A 20,790-nucleotide genomic window follows, 5' to 3' on the forward strand; every position below is an offset into this window, starting at 1 on the left:
ATGCCTATAAAAGCAGCAGTGTTTTAGCTACTTCTTTACTTCATCTATCTTGGCAAGTACCTAGTGTTGTTTTCTTGGTGTTTGCTTTGTGTTTTGCGATGTCTGGCCGTGGCAAACAAGGAGGTAAAGCTCGCGCCAAGGCGAAGTCTCGTTCTTCTCGCGCTGGTCTACAGTTCCCCGTAGGCCGAGTACATCGCCTTCTCCGCAAAGGCAACTACGCCGAGCGGGTTGGGGCTGGCGCGCCGGTGTACCTGGCGGCGGTGCTGGAGTACCTGACGGCCGAGATCCTGGAGCTGGCGGGCAACGCGGCCCGCGACAACAAGAAGACGCGCATCATCCCGCGCCACCTGCAGCTGGCTATCCGCAACGATGAGGAGCTCAATAAGCTGCTGGGCCGCGTGACCATCGCTCAGGGCGGCGTCCTGCCCAATATCCAGGCCGTGCTGCTGCCCAAAAAGACCGAGAGTCACCACAAGGCTAAGGGCAAGTGAATTGACAGGCATCTGAGTTTCCGGAAACGCTTTGAAACCCAAAGGCTCTTTTCAGAGCCCCCCACCATTTCAAAGGAAGAGCTAATATCACTTTAGATTAAAAGAAATATACAAAGGTAAGTTGTTTTTTTCCAAATTAGAATAATAAAGCAACAGCCCTGCTTTGCAGTATCGTCTTAGTGTCACCAAAAATTGGCTTTTGCCTTTTTTTTTGGCAGAAAAAGCTAAATCCACTAATGGCATAGGTTTATGTGTACTCGGGTGTCCTCACGAAGTACACGTTTAAGACAGTCCAGTAACCCGGCTGTGATCAGTCACATCCGGCTACTGCGTAACTGCAGAGCTGTATATTGCGGTCTCTACACTTAAGATTGCCTTGCAAAGTACTCCTTTGTTGAAGGCAAACTTCCCAAGCAGGATAGTAACCTCCCTGTCTATCCCCTGACCAGAGTATTTTAGAACTCCTCGTTTTAGGCTGCAGGCGGCCCGCATTTCCTAAATCCTCTAAGAGAGTTAGACTCCCGCTCAGGTTTATGTTCAAAGAACCTTTTGAAACTCACCAGGGCGTTGATAGGGGCCTTGGAAAAATTGATTCCCCGGAGTTATTTTATAGGTGGTAGTTGAAAACACAGACTGAATCTAAACTCAAATTTTAGCTCCTACCCTGCTTACTAATTATGAGATAGGGGCTAATTTCTAACCTCTGGTACTCAATTTTGTCATCCGTAAGCTGAGGGTAGATTGATGGTGTCTTGATCAGATTTTTGTGCTAATTAATTACATTGCTTTATGCGCCTAACCTAGATAGATGGCTGAGATGCAACGAACTGTGTTGTACTATATTTATACTAATATTAAATTCTGTATCTTAAGAGGCTCTAACGCCTAAGTTCCCAACGCAGCCCTAAAAGAGAGAGAATAGGGCGGCAGGCCTTCCCAAAACGATTGCTGTCAGGGATCTGGTAATTTAGCTGCTCCAACTCCAAACAGTGGCGATCTGGGACCTTGCAAAAATCCCTAGAATCCTCTTTTCCAGGATTGAGTTTCACGAAGTCTTTCTTCGGGCTGACTCGGTTTGTGTTTTATGGGGGATTGGGTGGGTAAGGACGCTGAGAGGGCCAAGGCTTGCGCACGCTTTGGCGCGCAGCAACTCCGGAAGTCCAAGGAGACGCGGCCTCTTATTTAAACGCTCCTCGAGGAGCTCCACTGAAGCATTTTGTGTGGAATCGTTCGTCTGAAGCATTCAAATTCGGGAGTGTGCTGGCAGAGAGAATCTAAGCAGAAACTGGTTCCCGCGGACGCCTCGCTCACAGTCGGGCGGTCTTGAGGCAGCCTCCACCCGCACTCCTCCCTCCTCCGCCCCCTTCCCTCCGGGCTTTGCAATCACCAGCGAAAGAAGCGGCTAGAGTGGGAGTTTGGTCAAGGCAAAGCTACAGAAAAAGGAATAAGCACCTTGACGGCCACACGTTAGAATTTCCTGTGGAGTGTTTTTTTTTTTTTTTTTTTTTAAAGATTGGCACCTGGACTAACAACTGTTGCCAGTCTTTTTTTTTTTTTTTTTTCTGCTTTATCTCCCCAAACCCCCCCTATACATAGTTGTATATCTTAGTTGCAGGTCCCTCTAATTGTGGGATGTGGGACGCCGCCTCAACGCGGCCTGACGAGCGGTGCCATGTCCGCGCCCAGGATCCGAACCCTGGGCCGCCGCAGCGGAGCGCGCGAACTTAACCACTAGACCACGGAACCGGCCCCCTGAGGAATTTTTAATGATTCTAATGGGCAGCCGGACTGAGAGTCATCAGACTCGGGGAAGGATCAGCGTCACAGTGTTTGAGACCAGGTCTGCTGACAGGACCAGGTTCTTTCAACTCAGCGTTCATTGTACGCTGGAGAACTTGGATCCTTAGGTCAGAATTGCTTTATACGTGCCTTAGGATCCTTTTCATTAGTTTTCCAGGTTGTCTTTGAACTCATGTCCAACACTTACTAAGTGTGTGACCTTGGGCTAGGTGCTTAACCTCTGTCTGCCTCCATTTCTTCCCGTATGCCTTTGCTCACCTTGTGATGAAAGAATAGACTCAGCAGTGTGGGTTCTGAAATTAGAATACAGGGCACTCCAGAGTAATGGCTAACACTTACTAAGCACATACTGTGTGTCATGAACTTTTGCACCTGCTTCCAGCATATTAATTCATTTAACCCAACTACCATAGAAGTAAATGCTCTCCTGATCCTGATTTTCAAGGTGAGGAAACGGGAACAGAGGGTAAACAACTTGTCTAAGTCCCAAGATCAGGAAGCCAGGACTTCTAACCGCTGGCTATTCTATAACCACTGCTCCTTAAGGGATTATTGTCAGAATAATGAAACCAGTAAGAACTCAATACATAATGAGTTAACTTTGTCCACATACCAGAATGTTGCTAATTGCATCCTGAACTGTGTGAAGAATTTAAGGGAAGGAGGAGAGATCTCCGTGGAATCTACATAAAGGTAGACAAGTAAATGTTGACAATGGGTTAGCACTCTGAACCCACGCACACAAAAAAGCCAATACACTTTTGGTTTAATAACAAGTGAAAGAAGAGAACAAGTGGGGTAAGTGGCTTCATAAAGAGCTACAGAACTCGATCAACTAATTTATTGTAGAGTGGGGAAAGGAGTTAGAGAAGACTTGAATTTGAATTCTCTTTCACCCTCCTCCCAGCCCCAGCAAAACTTTGTATTTCGTTATTTAGTAGTGAATGATACATTGTGTTAATTTTGTTTGTTTCATCTTCAGCAAGACTTCCTTCAGGTCAAGGACTCTGTCTTGTTAAATTGTTAATAGCATAGACCCTGGCATGCAGTAAACACTTGATAAGTGGGCATTGAGTAAATACTGAACTGAGTCAGTGGCTGGGCCATCAGGAAGCACTTTGTTCTAGAGGGTCAGTTTATTACCAGAGGAGACATTAATTACACACCAGACTAAAAAGCTGCTAGTAACATCTTCTTTTTCCAGTAGAAAATCCCTTTTGAAAATTCAGTTTGCATTGGCAGCTTATTTGGGGATCTTCAAAAAAACATAGAAGGTGCCAATTGACCAACTCTTACCTAAAAGGTAATGCTAAGGGTCTGTTCCCCAAACAGAGGACGTTCCTCACAGCTCTGTCTCCTCGCTCCCCCTCTCCAACATGTTTCTTCACCTTCTACTTTGAAATGTCACTGTTTATATCCAAAAGCCCTAGCTACTTCTTGGGAAAATTCTCTAGTGGGCAATAAACTCTCAGTAGCTTCAGTTGGTTTCCAGACCTTGAGTAGGTCTCTATCTACCATCCTCAAGAGTCCTGGGAAGGACCATTTAAATTGGGGCAAGTTGATGAGAATGATAAACCCAGGCCTTCCAATTACTGAAGGCACCCGGGCACCAGGGACAAAGTAGATCTCAGGGATTTACTGAGATGTGAGGCTGAGAGGGAATCATTATTTGGTTATATGGGGCCTTCTGAACAAAGCAGATCAGTTTGACACAGTATCACCAATTATAAAATCCCTTTTTAAATTTCCAAGTAACCTATGCAGCAATATCCTTTCCTTTACTCCATCCGTCATACCCTCACTTCTTTTTTTTTACACATCATTTGAAGTCTTTTTTTGCAAGTACGATAAATTTTATAATCAATTGTAAGATTATATGTATTTTAAAGTTAGAATTAGGTTACCTTCTAAGAGTTTTTCATCTCTTGATCCTGAGTTATAATCATAAATTTAAATATTACTAAGTATAATGCATATATATTATTAGAGGATATTAGGAATTTAATTGGGAATTCCCAGTGCATACTGAAAGTGAGAATAAGGGTTCGTATGTAGTCCAAGAATTCTTCTCTATTTTATTCAAGTACCTTAATATTGTACCAAACTAAGTTAGCATCATCAGAAAATCTACTAAAAGAAAGTTATCATCTAGTTTTACACCTAGAAAACTGTATCATTAATAAATACACAAATCCACAAAAAAGACTAAGTAATTATAATCATCGTAATGCCAACAGAATTTGGAATATGACATGGAGACTTCAGAATAAAGTGAGTTCTCAGGCATGGAATTAGTGTAGTCAGACTGAAAAAATACCAGAACTTTATTGCGTTTCCTTACATTGCAGTTGGTTGTTTGAGTTGTGGTTTGGGCAGGGTGACAGAACCACTATCTCTTAGGGCTTGGGACTTATGTACGTCACTTATAGTTGAGGCTCTTTCTGAAAGAAGCAAGTGTGCTACGTTCCAGACTTTTTGTTATATGTTGTCTATCTGCCAGTTGAAGCTTAAACTTTTACCTTGTTCCTCACTCTGAGGGACGCCGGGCAGTGGCAGGTAAGTATGTGCCCTCTTTCGCATATTTGGTGATAGCCAGAGCTGAAAATACAAGGCTTGAGTTTACGTGACAATAAATTGTCCTTGCATTAAAGATCTATCTCAAAATGGCCAGACTCTCATGTGCTCTAAATTTTAGTACCTTGGAGCTTGGTACCAGCCCTTGTTCTTTACTCTGTCTCCTTGATGATTCCATCAATACTGCAGTTTTGAAGATTATCTATATGCAATAAACTTCCAATTTTATATCTTCAGTCTTGACCTCTTTCCCGAAATGCAAATGTGTGTATACAGATTTCTACTTGACACCTTTGCTTGGAACTCTAACAAGCCTTTCAACCCAAATACTGCCAAGACACAGGAGTTAACATGGCGCTCCCTAAGCCTGTTATTCCCTCCAGGTCTCCCGAGTCAGGACGTGACACTACCAGAAATCCATTTACTCAAGCAAAAGTTCTAGGAGTGGGCCTTGCTCCCTTTCTTTCATTTCCACAAATCCAAAATATCTGTAAGTCACGTCACCCACACATTCAATACATATCTTAATTTATTCACCATGCTCCTGAGGGGCCATCCATGGCCTCTGGCCTCTGCCCACCTTCCCAACTTCATCTCCATCTCTCTACTGGTCTCTCTTCCTACTTGCCAACTCTTTGCTGTAGTGGGGAACAGAATTTGCCACTCCATAATGTGTTTCTTTGGTGTGATTATTTTTAAGAACAAAAGACTCAGAAAGAAACTTTGAGCTTCCTCCTAACTGCCAAAAAATGTGTAAGATAGAAGGCCTGTTCCAGGAAGGAGCGATCATCATAGATAAGTCTAGGTGTGGTAGACAGACAGGAAGGCACCTAGCAAGGCTCATTTTTTAGAAAGGCCCATTTTTATCAAAGTTCTCTCTCAGGTCCCATTGTCTCTAGATGGGTCTGTAAACATTTGTTTACCAAACATTTGGTTTTCCATTTCCATGTAAATTGACCTCCTCCCTTTTGAAGTCCTAAGCAACTACCCCCAACATCCTCCTTTGATTTTAGCCAAGGATGGTATTTATTTATTTATTTATTTTGCTGGGAAAGATTTGCCTTGAGCTAACATCTGTTGCCAATCTTCCTCTCTCCCGTTTTTTTTTTCTCCTCCCCAAAGCCCCAGTACATAGTTGTATATTCTAGTTGTAAATCCTTCTTGTTCTTCTATGTGCGCTGCCACCACAGCATGGCTACTGATAGATGAGTGATGTGGTTCCATGCCTGGGAACTGAACTTGGGCCACTGAAGCAGAGTGCGCCAAACTTTAACCACCAGGCCATCAGGGGTAGCTCAGATAATCTTTAAGGTGGTGCTTCAGCCATTTTGGCATTACTCAGTTTTCCAGGGTTTCTCTCGTGTATATACGTTATTAAACTCTGTTTGACTTCCTCCTGTTATTCCATCTCATGCCAACGTAACTCTTGGACTAGCCAGAAGAACTGAGAAGGGCAGAGGAATAGATCTTCCCTCCCTACTGCTGCTTCAATGTATTTGCATTGTTAGTGTCTTTCTCTGAAATGTCTGTTCTCTGACTTTTCTTCTGGCGAGCTCATTCTCACCTTCCAGGTCTCAGGTCTTCTTCAGACAGGCGTATCTGAAGTAGACCTACCCAGATGGATTAAAGATCTGAATATAAAATACAAATATTAGAGGAAATTTTGGGAAACTCTTTGTAAAACCTCAGTCCTATGTGTGTGTGTTTTGAGGAGGAGGTGTCATTATTAAAGAAGGCAGGAAACACGAAACCATACAGGAGAGGACACAGGCCACGCAGGCCAAAAAGAATTTAAGACACAATATTCCATAAAGAGAGTAGGAAATAATCAATATATTGGGATAAAGGGTTTGCAAAACATGATACATAAAAGATTAATGACCTTAATATATAGGCAAGACCTGCAAACTGGTAGGAAATAGGCAAACAATAATAGAGAAAAACTGACTAAACTAGATATTTTATATCTTTTCTTAAATTCAAATAGTCAATAGATCTGAGGAAAAAAAAAACTGCTAACCTTCCTAGTAGTAGGAAGATACTATTCTCATGTATGGATAGTCAACCACTGAATCCAATAATACTCAGAAGTGCTGAGGATGAGGAAGAATTGCCACTGTCATATAATCTTTTGAGAAACTGTCCTGGCAATACCTATTAAAATTTACTAATAGACGTTTAGGCTGTTGTACAACAAAGTAGTATTAGATAACTAAATTAATAAATCAAGGGGCCGGCTCCGTGGCCGAGTGGTTAAGTTCGCACACTCTGCTGCGCAGGCCCAGGGTTCGGATCCTGGGCACGGACATGGCACCGCTCGTCAGGCCACGTTGAGGCGGCATCCCACATCCCACAACTAGAAGGACCTGTAACTAAGATATACAACTATGTACTGGGGGTGGGGGGGGGGGTTTGGGGGGAGGTTGGGGGGGTTGGGGGAGGTTGGAAAATAAAGCAGAAAAAAAAATAAAGAAAGAAAAAATAAATCAAAAAGGCAAAAAAAAAAAAAAAACACCTGGGAAAATAGGGTATCTACTGTCTAGAAATAAAAGCCCCATTATAATGTTATATAAGGAGAGGTTGTTAACCTTTGTAAACATCTGTGTGGAAATTGTTAAAATGAGTGTGTACTAAGTTTGTAACTTAAAGCCTAAAAAGTAAAATAAAAAAGGAACCTCCCTCTGTTTAGTTCTTACTCCAAATCACTTTCCATCAATCATACTGTTTAGATTCTTTAAAATACAGTCTAAGGCCCAGCCCCGGTGGCCTAGTGGTTAAGTTCTATGGCCTGGGTTCGGTTCCCAGGCACCAACTTAAGCCAGTCATCTGTCAGTGGCCATGCTGTGGCAGAGGCACACATCCAGAAAGAGGAAGATTGGCAACAGATGTTAGCTCAGGGCGAATCTTCTTCAGCCAAAAAAAGTACAGTCTAAGATTTTATTTATCAGATCCCTTATTTTTTGCCTCTCCCCCTTATGCTCTGTGCTCCATGAAGTAGGGACCTGGTCTGTACTCACTGTGACATCCCAGCATCTAGCAGAGGGCCTGGCACATAGTGGGCCCTCAGTTCCTGGTTCCAGGGAATGGATGTTGTAGGCCAGACAGCCCTCTCAGAGCCCAGCCTGTGGTTATCTAAATTTCCCTGTAAAAGTGTCTACCCACCAACCATTGATACTACGTTGCTGACTCAACCATTGATACTATGTTGCTTACTCACCCTATGTAGCTACCAGGAATGCAGTGAAATTGAGAGGTACACCCAACTTGCTTTCCACTCTCCGCCTTTTTCCATGTTTCTGCACTAACCTCTCCAGACAATGTCTCATGATAATGTTCAGGAAACCCTTAATTCTTTTAAGGGCCTGTACTCTGCTGGCCAATATTATGCATAAAAGAAGCCTTTTTAATATGCTACTGGGTCTGTGGTTGCTAAATGTTTAGAATGCTGGAAAGAAAAGAGTCACCCAGTCAGTGCTATCTCATCTCATCCACTTACAATGTCTGCTCTGCACATAGGGCACCTCACTGGCTTTTACAGACTAACACTGGGATTATCCAGTTAACCCTCTCAGCTACAGGGTGAGAGTGCTGAAGAAGTTTATCATACTCATCTCTATACCCTGATACTTCACAACTTCCCCATATAATAGATCTTCAGTAAATATTCAGAACAAATACTCAGAATGAATATGTTGCCAATAAACTTATATCTGCACAGAAAGGAAATAATGAGTAAGCTGCAGGGGCTTGTGAGTTTATTCCTGAATTATGTACCGTTGCAGCCATCACTTAGTCTTAAATTCCAGTGGCTACATTTGGAGGGAGATATGTGACTGGTTCTCGAGCTGTTCTGTCCAATACAGTAGCCACTAGTCACGTGTGACTTTTTAAATTTGAATAAAATAATTGAATTGAAAATTTGGGTCTTCCGTTGCAGTAACCACATTTCAAGCTGCTGATGGCTACTGTATCGGCCAGCAAAAACATAAAAAAAATCCGTCATCACAGAAAGTTTCATTGGTAGCACTGAGCTAGGCACTTCTTGTCCCTCTGGACTGACATGTTCAAATGCACTTAACTAGCTTCCTCCAGGTAGCATCTGAGGATACAGTTGCCAGAAAAAATACAGGATGCTTAACATAATACCCTCAAGGGCCTTCCACGTTGTTGTGAATGGGATGATTTTATCATTTTTTATGGCTGAGTAATATTCCATTCTATATACATATGCATATATATATATATATATATATATATACACACACCATATTTTCTTTATCCAATCATCCAAAGTAAGCCAGACAGAGACAGATGAACTCTGTATGATTCCACTCATATGTGGAAGGTAAACAAACACATGGACAAAGAGAATAGCTTAGTGGCTACCAAGGGGAAGGGAGGTGGGGAGTGGGCACAAAGGGTGAAAGGATTCACCTGTAAGAAGAATGACAAATAATGATGTGCAACTGTAATTTCACAGTGTTGTAAACTATCATACCCTCAATTAAAAACAATAAAGATATACTCGTATGTGACACACTTCCCTCTCTTCTTAATACTCTATGAGATGTTAGTGGCAAAATCTAAACTTTTGGCCTCCTAAAATCCTTTTTGAAATAAAGTGGATATAAAGAAATAAAGAAAAAATGCAGAATGCTTAGCTAAATTTGAATTTCAGATTGGGAACAAATGATTGTTTTAGTATAAGTATGCCCCAAAATATTGCATGAGTCATTCTATACGAAAACAAAAATTATTGTTTGTCTGAAATTCAGATTTAACTGAGCATCTTGTATTTCTATTTGCCAAATCTGGCCACTGTCTCTGAAGAGCAGAATTAGAGCCTCTTCCCTAGGAGGCTGCGTCCTCCTACCATGGAGAGTTTTTATATAAAAGATTGAGAAGGGCTGGTACCCAGAGAGAAGCTGACTCATTATGAGGAAAAGGGTCTGTAACTTTTTCTGCAGGTGTTGACAAAGACTGAGAAAGAAGTCCCAAACACATTTACTTTGGTTTCTTCTCTCGCTTTAGGTTTCAAAAGTTTCTCACTACAAAGAGATGCCTGGGTCCAGAATGTCTTTAAAACTCATTATTTCTCAGAAATAAAGGGATGAATGGTGTCACTGTACTGACATAACTGATTGATTCCGCACCTGCAAATTTTTTCCTAATAAAAACTTATTCTGGGTGTATTTCTTTGTGTGTAATGTGTGCCTTGGGGATAAGAAGAGTAAAGGGGGAAGAAAATGTTATTAAGGGGAAACTCTATTTAGTACAAAGGGTGTCTAATCTTTTGAATTTGTTACATTCAGAGGGTTCAAACAAATTGAAATGACAAGGTATATACTGAGGATCCACTTCTTCACTGAATTATTCTACTGCTCCCTAGGTAATCAGTTTTTTCTTGTGTATCTGCCCATTGTTAATTCATGTACATGTGAGTCAAGAATTAATGTATTTTATTTCACCTCCCCACCTCAACTTGCTCTCAAGTGCTAGCGGACTGTATATGCTGTTCTGCACTTGCTTTTTTCTATAACGATGCATCTTGGAGAACTTTCCAGATGTGAACAAAAGGAGCTTCCTGTCCACTGCCGCATGGTATTGCATTGTGTGAATGCATCGTAGTTTGTGTGACCTACCCCTTGTTGGTGAGCACAATTTGGGAATGACACACTTTGATTTACAGCAGAATTGAATTGTTCTCATTTCCTGCTGGCATGGGGGAATGTGGACAGAAATTCAAGTCACTCTTGGGTTGGACTCAAGGTTCTGCCCTTTAAAAACCGTGGCCTTAGCCAAGTTAGTTATTTTGAACCTGTTTCTTCATCTGTAAAATGGAGATAGTACTTACTTGAGTAACAATGAGAATGAAAAAGATCATGTGTATGAATTGTTTGGAGTTCTAAAGAACAACACAAATAAAATTATTTAATTTTCAACATCGTTTCTTTTGTGAGAGAGTTATATATAACTTATTGTAATAAGAACAGATTCCCCAAATTCCAACCTGGCGTGAGGAAATAAACGGTGATACAAAGAGGGTGGAAGGCAGCTTCATTACTTACCTGCTTAGGATATCTCCCTGGTTCGATGGCCATTTCCTGCCCTCCTCACATTGGAGTTAGAAAACACACCCTCCCAATCTACCCACCCCCCTGCCCCTTCTAGTCTTTGCCCTGCAGTCAAGGTCAGGTTTTGAGAATGCCTCTGCTACATTGTAAGCTCTATGTTGTGTTGGGGGTTAGGGATCTGTTTGGTCCACTGCTGTATTGCCAGCTCTCGGGATGGTTCCTGATGTTGTCTGGCATCTACTAGTCACTCAAGAAATATCTGATGAATTCATAAGGCTGGGTTGTAAGAGAAGACACCAACTTAGTCATAAGAAATACCTATATAATAAGCCTATGTAAAGTGGCTTGTGTATGTGCACACACACGTATACATATGCACACAGCACAGACATGCACTGAGATGTTCTGGAAAGACATGGAAATCTGGAGCTAAAATACTGCCATCTGGGCAAGCGTCTGGGGGTGAGTCACTTGCCATCCCTGAGATGAAGGTTTTCATTTGCAAAATGGGATAATAGCATCTCCCAGAGTTTTGAAAACCAATTAAATGAAACGGCACATGAGAAATCACTTCGTTCCTTGTAAAATCTAATATAAACATTTGCAAGATAATATAAAGACGATATAGATAGAGATAGAAATTGTCTATCTATCTATCTATCTCCAAATGTGGAAAAGTGAAAGGAGTAGATGATGTTGGGGTTTCCCTCAGGGGTTTGCCGGCTTCCACTCTCAGAGATTGAAGTGAGGGGAGTTGTGCTAAGCCGCAGCACTACTCGTTTCTGGCAACAACCGGCCCCCAGCAGGAGGATGCTCCTGGAGGAGGGGGCCTGGCAGACATGCAGTGTTGCAATGACAGTGGATGAACCATCCCACAGGGTGTCCTCCAGGTACAGAAGCAGCAGCCCCAGTGGAGTGAGGGGACATTTCACACTCAGTTGAGCCTCATTTCCAAGAGTGGAAACTCCAAGACAGGGATGCCTCACACTCTGCTCATTCCATGTTTGACTCAACTTGACCTTTGGATATGGAGAATTACCTCTATGGGCTACCTGACCAAACTTGGCAGAGAAAAGACAAATGAGGAAGGCCATTAAGGAGAAGGGTCCTATAGTACATTGGTCCTGTGGGAGAAAAGAATAAATGAAGGGTAGAGCACAGAAGGAAACTTCTATTTCCTTTAGCTCAGTCCCTTCAGGTTGTGGATGAAAAGAATGAGACCCTGAATCAGTTGGTCTTGCATATGGTCACAAAATAGATCAGTGGTTGGTACATGTCCACACACCGAGTTTTATTTCTGCCCTTGGCATCTTCATCCTCTCAGGCCTCCAGTGGGAAATCTACATGTTAGTTTGAAGCTTTCTTTCCTTTCTTTCCACTCCGTGTTCAGTATAACATTGGTAGCCTGAAATTGGCCATAGTGGCAGTATTTACACCGTGGGGATTAGCAAATGCTACAAATCAGGATTTTTCTGTTTTTCCTGGAGAGCCAGTTGTTAAACATTTACTCAGCACACCACTGCCTTAAACAGTGTTTGCTCCTGTCCAGTAAAACTTCTCTCATCCTTCTCTCTCTGTCTCTGTCTCTGTCTGGCTATGTCTCTGTCTCTCTCTCATGCACACACATGTTGGTTCCCACTATTGTGCTGCTTTCCCACCAAGGAGGCTCCTGTCTCAACTCTCAAATGACCCCCATGCTTCTGGGATGATTTAAGTCCCACACTCCTATGATCTGCACCCATCGTGTATATTTCTGTATTGTTCCCCATCTGCTGTAGTTTCAATATCTACTTTCCAAATTTTATGAGGAAGCCCAGAACACTCTTCAAGCAGATACTCACTTGGCTTACCCCTCACTTCCTTCAGGCTTTTGCTCAAAAGTCACCTTCTCGGTGAGGCCCTGCCTGACTATTCTCCTGCTCTCAGAGTTGGGGGGATGCCTTCTGAGAGGGTGGGCATGGTCTAGCGGATGGTGATGTTAGGAGTGTGGACTGTCAGCACAACATGGCTTGGAATGCCGTGAACAAAGGCACTGCAAGGACACGAGCAAGGCTGTTTAACCAATGACCCCAGGGACTTCCTCTGGGTTGCCTGGCAATGAACCGGGAACAGTACTGCTTCTCTCCCTGTGGGAGGATCAGCCAATGTTCCCAGGTCCTGGGAGGCTGGTGTTCCGAGCTGACACCCACACAGAAAATGTTTTTTCTCCTTATTTGAGTCTGCTCTCCTGCTTTCTCTGTGAAAGGGAACAGCATAGGCAGTGGGTCCCCTTCTGGAGCACAGCCCCTCTGTGCATCAAGCTGCCCTCTTCCCGGGCACGTGGCTCTGAGGGCTGCATGAGACAAACACTGCATGTCTGTTGACTTGTGCCCACAGGTCCCAACAGACACAAGTGACATTGTGACTGCCGACAACGCTGACAGAAGCCCAAAGTAGGAACACATGTTAGGAGAAGTTAAATGACCTCTAGATGTGGTCGTCAGCTGAAAGGAGTGGATATAAGCTTTCATTAGGGGGCTGGGACCTAACTTTTTAATCATTATTCTAATCACCTTGTGTCTCATCTTCTCAAATCCTCAAAAGCTACAAATCAATAGCTCTTTCTGTAATTTTCCATGTATCCCCTTGGAGGTCCCCTTTCTATTGTCCGTCCTTTTCCCAATACTTTTCTTTCCATTAGCATCAACTATTTTTTAAGGAGTAATCTAAAAAAGTATCTTTCTTGTTTTCACACTAGGTGGTCAGCGTTGAGATATATGGGGACCCTACCGCTGCTGTACTCTGTCATGCCCCAGTGGGATTCAGTCACACTGGACCCAAGAGCTTGGCTCAGGTTTTAGGCGTCCACATTTGTGTTGTGGAGCAGCACACGCAGAATGGTCCTCTGCCTCCATCATTAGGAACCACAGTGCTCAATCTAACCCATGCCTCAAATATCAGACAAATACTCCCTGTTGCCCAAATGTACTGTTATCTGAACGAGAGCTGGATTGGGAAGAATACAGTTCTTAGCTCATTTCATTAATCACATTATAATGGTGACTATGTGCCAAGCACTGCTTTATTTTATTTAATCTCCATAGTAAATTTGTGAGGTAGGGGCTATCATTATCCTGTTTTGTAGCTTAGGAAACCAAGGCACAGAACAATTAAGTAGCTTGCCTAGGTGATATACCTAGTCAAATGGAGGGTCGGGGGGAGATGTGCATATGAGATTAAAACACAGGGAATCAGGTTCATGGTGTTAATAGGAAGGCAAATGAGATAATACACGTAAAGACCTCAGAGGAGCTCCAAACACAAAGGGAGTCCTCAATGAATGCTAGTCGTTGTTTCCTGCAGTTATCATCATAATCACTGTTACTTTATTACGCCGTGATCCCAGGGGTCCAGTAGCCCGAGGACCTAAGAACTGTCTCTCTCTTTGGAGGTTTATTTGATTTCATCTTGTTGTTACCCCAACTTCATATTGTTCCTTGTACTTTAGTCTTTAACTAAGAAACACCAGAAATAAGGCCCTACTCATTTTTTATTTTCAGGTGAGTTATGATCTTCTGGGAGAGAAAGAAATGGGAGTTGGATTTTAAGAAAGCGAGAAGATATTTCATTTAAACAATTTGTTCTTTTAATTTGTAACAACAACCTTGAGGCTGGTTGTTTTGATTTCCAGGCCTGTGTGAGATAACGGAAATAAAATAACAGGTTCGGCCATCCACCAGACCCTACTTTGCAATACTATGTGACCTTGAGTGAATTATTTTCCCTTTTCATCCTCAGTTTCCTGGTCTGGAAAACTGAACCAGTCGTGATCACCTACTTCAGAGGATAAATGTCAAGATTAAGCGGAGGATAATGCACTTGGCTTGTAATAGATACTGAAAACCATGCCCTCTCTTCCCTTCGTTTTCCCCTTATATGTGTTCGGTTCATCTTTGGATGCGTTCGGTATTTATTGCTGCATCACAAATTACCCCCAAACTTAGCAGCTTCAGGATCTAAGTGCAGCCAGGCTGGGTCCCATGGATCTCTCACAAGGCTGAATTTAAGTTGTGGCCAGGACGGTGGTGATCTCAAGGCTCCATGTGGAACTGACCCACTTGGCAGGATTCAGTTCTTCAGGGGCTGTTAGACTGAAGACCTCGAGTCCTTGTTGGTTGTTTCTTGTTGTGTGGGCCTTCCAACAGGGCAGCTCACTACAGGACAGCTGGCTTCCTTCTGAGGGAATGAACAACTGAGAGAGAGCAAGAAGCGCCCAAGACAGAAGCCACAACTTTTTGTGACTTAATCTCAAAAGTGATACACTATCCCTTTCGACATATTCTATTTGTTAGAAGCAAGTCACTAGGTGCAGGACATACTCAAGGAAAGGGATAACCCAAGGATATGAACCCTCAGGGCAGGGATCTTTAGGGGCCATCTGGGAGGATGGCTATCTACCACACTGGGTATATCACAACCTGCTTAAAACAAGGTGAAACTGTCTTCTTGATCCAGTATCTTTAACAATGGAAGAGCAGCTGTGTTTCCTAGGGGGCCTCCTTGAATGCAGGTACAGGGTCATATGCTCAAGCATCAGAAATTGCAGAAATATTTGTTTGAATTCCTGACTGTTTCTAATATTTGCCTGTTTACTCTCTGATGCTGCTGCATTTCACTGGAAACTACATTTCCCAGACTTCCTTGCTCTCCAGTTTCCATTAGATTTGAGTAATAGGGGACATTGGTGGAATATAGTGGGACCAAGGTATTTCTCCCCTTCCCCACTTGCTTCTTGGGGTTTTTCCAGCCTCCTTGGTACTCTTTGGCTCCAGTCCCATCAGAAAGCCCTTCTCCTGGTGATCTCAGCTTCCACCTTACCAGACTGCGCTGTTCCAGCTTCACTGGATGTTCCAGAGCCAACTTCCAGAGGATGTTATCACCTCTTCTTCCTTTTGTTCCTCTAGTCCTTGGAGACGTGGCAACTTCCTGATCCTACTTATCTTTAGGTTACTCCTCATCCCTCTTTTGGCTTCTCAATTCTTTCATCATGTGTTTCTCTAATTACCTCTATTAAATTCCTTCTCTATAAGATCCCTAGAGTGGTTTCTCTCTCTCTCTCTCTCTTTTTTTTTTTTTTTTGAGGAAGATTAACCCTGAGCTAACATGTGTCACCAATCCTCCTCTTTTTGCTGAGGAAGGCTGGCCCTGAGCTGACATCTGAACCCATCCTCCACTGCTTTATCTGTGAGATGCCTGCCACAGTGGGGCGTGAGGAGCGGTGCATGGGTCTGCACCCAGGATCTGACCAGCACCCTTGGGCTGCCAAAGTGGAATGTGCAAACTTAACTGCTGCACCACTGGGCTGGCCCATGGTTTCTCTTTTTTAACTGGACTGTACTAATACACTGACAAACAGTGAAACTGAACACAACTGATAAACATTGGTCTTTCCTGGGCAACTCAAGGGCCAAGCAGTGTTTGCAGCATTTTCTAGTTCTAAATATCTGCCCTAGTCCTTATGCTTCTGGAAGTCAAGAGAGCGGTTGCTTCTTCAGGATGTAGCTTTGCCATTCTGGGCTCAAATTTCCTGTTTTATAAAATGGGAGGCTTTGTGACATCTGTGGTCTGTTAAATCCCTGAATACTGGGGGTTCCAGAATTTCTCCAAAGGGAAAGTTTAGGAGCCACATTCTGGCTGGGAAGTGGGTGGGAGCACTTTATGAGACAAATGAGTGTGTGTTGGGGGGAGGAGGGCGGGGGGGGGGGGCATTGTGAGAAAAGAAAACAAACAAAACACCCAAACTCTGAGTTGTCCATATCACAGAACCACAGAATGGGAGTATCAGTGGTGGAGACTATGAGGAAATTTAACTTGGATCACGCCAGGACTCCATAAATTAAATATATAGTCCTGCAAATTGCTTTCTGTTTCCTACTCCATCCCCTGCTTTCTCACCCATCTCCAAATCAAAGAAGAGTGCTTAGGAATAAAGTTTAAAAACAGGACAATAACATTTCACTGTACTCAAGATAACAATAATTTTTAAAGGGTGGTGGAATTTGTCACTGGAATAATCTTACCAGGAGAAGAAACAGTACAGGGTTGCTCTCGTAGCTTCAGGTTCTGGGCAAGTTATTTAACATCTTTGGATGTAGTTTTTTCTTCTGGAAAATGCTGATAGGTAGTAGTACCTAGGGTTATTACAAGGATTAAGTGAGCAAATATTTGCAAAGTGCTTAGAACAGTGCCTGGCACACAGTATTTACTCTATAGTATACCTTATAAATATGTTGCAATATTCTAGATTGCAAATGACTATATTTATATTGTAACTGATGCAAAATATACAGGAATATTATGGTTAGCATAAGTCTGGAGAGTTCTTTCTCGTAAAAGCAACTGTGAGAAAAGGTAGTTGGTAGTCATATAGAAAAAGAAGTATTTGCAAAATGGTGACTTGTTCATTATATCTTTTCCACAGACTAGAAGGCAGTACACAACTGTCCCCAGGCAAGAGGAGCTGATTGACTGGGAGACCACCACATGCTGATAATATCCGTTATTAAAACTTTATGCTCAAAACATATCCTCTAATCTGTATCTTGGTCTCTTGAGCAGAAAGTAAGCATACCTCTGGTACTTATTTTTAGTATCAAGTGTATCTCTTATTATGAATTAATTAAAGACATGGCTTATAAATTCAGTTATGTGAATTTAAGTTTGTATAAGCATAGTAATAGGTTACATGTATGGTAATTACTACGGGTCAGTATTATAAACACTTCAGAAAAACTCTCTCATCTGATCCTAGAAACACTCCTACTGAGTAGATAATAATTATGTCAGGTAGATTTTGCTAAATATATCAAGCAATCCTTAAATCTTGATGGATAATAATAGTAAGGGTTATTTTCAGGTTCACGTTACATTTCTTTGTGGATCAGCCATGGCTCTATTCCTCATTTTCTTCATGAGGGACCCAGGCTGAAGGAACATGACATACAGAGATCTCATTGCTCTTAATGATTCTGCTGGAAAGTGGGCACATGTTACTTCTACTCATATTTTATTGACCAAAGCAACTCATGTGTTGATGATTAATGTTGACATCATAGGGAAGTGTACGCTTCACATGGGGAGGCATATTATAAATCTACATCAATGGGCAGGGATGTATGCTCATCCCACAAAGGACAGAAAAAATTGGGAGTAATAGTACAATCTATCATACTATTCTCATCCAAATTTTAGATTTGAGAAAATTGCTAGAGTTTAGTAAATTTCTTAAAATCACAAACCTAGTAGGTGATAGAATTGGGATTTGGAATGAAGTTGTTTTTCTACAGAACTTTCATAGCCAGACCCCAAGATGGCCCCAATAATTCTCACCTCCTGGTGTGCATACACTTGCATAATTCCCTCCAAAACTGGGTAGTACTGACCTATGCAATGAATAGAATATTGTAACTTCTGAAGGTAGGTGATAAAAAAGTATTGTGACTTCTGTTTTTCTCTCTCTTGGATCACTCATTCTTGAGGAAGCCAACTGTTATGTAGTGAGCCGTTAAGCAGTCCTATGGAGAGGTATATATGGCAAGGAACTGAGGCCTTCTTCCAATAGCCAATACTGACTTGCCAGCCATATGAGCCATAGGAGCCACCTGGGAACTGGATCTCCCAGCCCCAGTCAAGTCTTCAGATGACTGCAGCGTCAGCTAACATCTTGACTTCAATCCTATCAGAAATTCCGTGTCAAAACCACCAAGTTGTCACCCCCAAATTCCTGACCCATGGAAACTGTGTGAGATAATAAATGCTTATTATTATTTTAAGCCATTAAATGTTAGGATAAGTTGTTATGGAGCAATAGATAACTATACAAGAGTCTATGTGTTTAACTGTTATGCCAAACTGCCACCATGTATGAATTAACAATCCTGTGTGAATGGACAGATCTTACATTTACAAACCAGCAAATGCATATAATTTAGGGGGAGTGGAGAGGGAAAAGTAAAGGGATGCTGAGAAAATAACAATAGGAAATATGATAGACAAAGCGAGAGAGTGAAGAACAGAGAAAAGATATGCAAGAAAGCCAAATGCAATCTGTTCTTGTTCATTAAACCATCTCTTCTAAAGACATCAGCAACATCTTTGAATAAATAGATGCTGAAGAGATTGATTAGAAAAATGATTATGAGTTCAATATTAAGGTTAATGGAATGGTAGTTAATCTCTCTGAAACCATGGTTTCTTACGGGGCCCTCTTTCCAGACGGAAGAGAATATTTTCTGGGCTGTTGTCAGAATTAAGGGATCTATGTTTTGACTCTCAAAAGTGTATACATAAACACTTATGTTCTATATCCTTAAGCTCTTCTAGGCCAAGAAGGGACATCTCAGTCCTCCATCTCATCCCACCTTCTACTTTCCAACTACTTTCCACTTGCACCTTTGCAAAAACTCTTCCTGCCTCCAGATCCCATGGGATTCCCTTCCTGGCAACCCAGAGGGCAAGTCACTCATCTCTCTCAGGTTTTCATCTTGAAACAATAACGGGTTCTTGGAGTTTCCATATGCTTCAAACAACCAAATTGAGTTGATTTTCATTAGATTTACTCTTTTCATATTTTTCGTTTCTGTTTTATTGATTTACTTAGTCTTAGGCCAATGTAGATCAACTTACCTTGGAGTTTAGAGCTTAAAATATGTGTATGTACATATATATACATATAAAAAGTAAAACATATAAGATGTAGAAATATATACAAATTATATAAGGTATAAAAATAGTTTAAGATCACTTCTTAAATTGCAGCCTATAGCAGTCTTCCTTCAATCTGCTGATTGAGACCCACTATTTATGAAATCAATTTAGTTGGTCATGACCAGCTTTATAGAAATTAGAGAAGAGAAGAGAAGATAGCATAGCAAATTGCATTTAAAAGGGATATCTATTACTTTCTCAAAGTTTTGTTTCTGTTAGGGCATCATGCATGAGTGTATGTGAGCGTAAGTATATGATGTAAAATACATTTCTTAATTTAGGTTATAGTCAAAAATATTTCTTAAAAAACTAACTGGTTAGCTAACAAACATGAAAACAAACTGAAACTATTATTGTTCAGGTTACAAAGTACCCCCAAACTTAGTTGCTTAAAATGACAACCATTTCATTATGCCACAGATTCTGCAGGTCAGGAATTCAGAGAGAGCAGAGTGGAGTTGGCTTGTCTCTATGCATGATGTTTGGGATGTTTCAGCTGAAAAGACTTGACCACTGGAAATTGGAATCAGCTGGAGACTCCTTCTCTCACATTTCTGGTCCTTGAAGTAGGATGGTTCAAAGACTAGGACAGCCAACCAGAGTACCCAAACGTGGTCTCCACATGCAGCTTTCTCACAGCATGCTGCCCTCAGAATCACCAAAATTTTTATGAGATAGCTCATAAATGGAAAGCTGAGAGTTCCAGCAAATAAGGCAGAAGCTGCATTGCTTTTTAGGACCTGGACGTGGAAGCCACACAGCCTCACTTCCTCCCTACTCCACTGGTGCAAGCTGTCACAAGCTCACTCAGGTTCAAGCGGATGGGAATTAGACTTGATGGAGGAGCAAGAAGACACATGGGAGAAGGGAATGTGGGTCAGGAGAAATTGTTTCAATCATCTTTGGAAAATTAAATTTGCTACATAATACAACCACAAGAATGTCCATGAACAGTAGACTAGATAAGTAAACACACTGGGCTACATTTATAAGCGAAATATTAAACAGCAATGCAAATCAACAAATTAGAGCTCTCTGCACCAATACAATGCAGAGAGATGGATCTTGTTGAGGGAGAAAAAAGCAAGAGAAAAGAAATAGCTACA

At 41.9% G+C, this 20,790-nt stretch overlaps 1 protein-coding gene across 1 annotated transcript; it reads left to right on the forward strand.

Annotated features, from left to right (window-relative positions):
* The first annotated feature begins 24 nt into the window (after window positions 1-24).
* Window positions 25-7,560, forward strand: H2AC6 (H2A clustered histone 6). Its single transcript, XM_005603621.4, has one exon. It carries the CDS (start codon window positions 99-101, stop codon window positions 489-491), a length of 393 nt encoding a protein of 130 aa, XP_005603678.1. The 5' UTR covers window positions 25-98; the 3' UTR covers window positions 492-7,560.
* The last annotated feature ends 13,230 nt before the right edge of the window (window positions 7,561-20,790 follow it).

Source organism: Equus caballus, chromosome 20 (genome assembly GCF_041296265.1).
Source record: "Equus caballus isolate H_3958 breed thoroughbred chromosome 20, TB-T2T, whole genome shotgun sequence".
In the NCBI taxonomy this organism is placed as follows: Eukaryota; Metazoa; Chordata; class Mammalia; order Perissodactyla; family Equidae; genus Equus; species Equus caballus.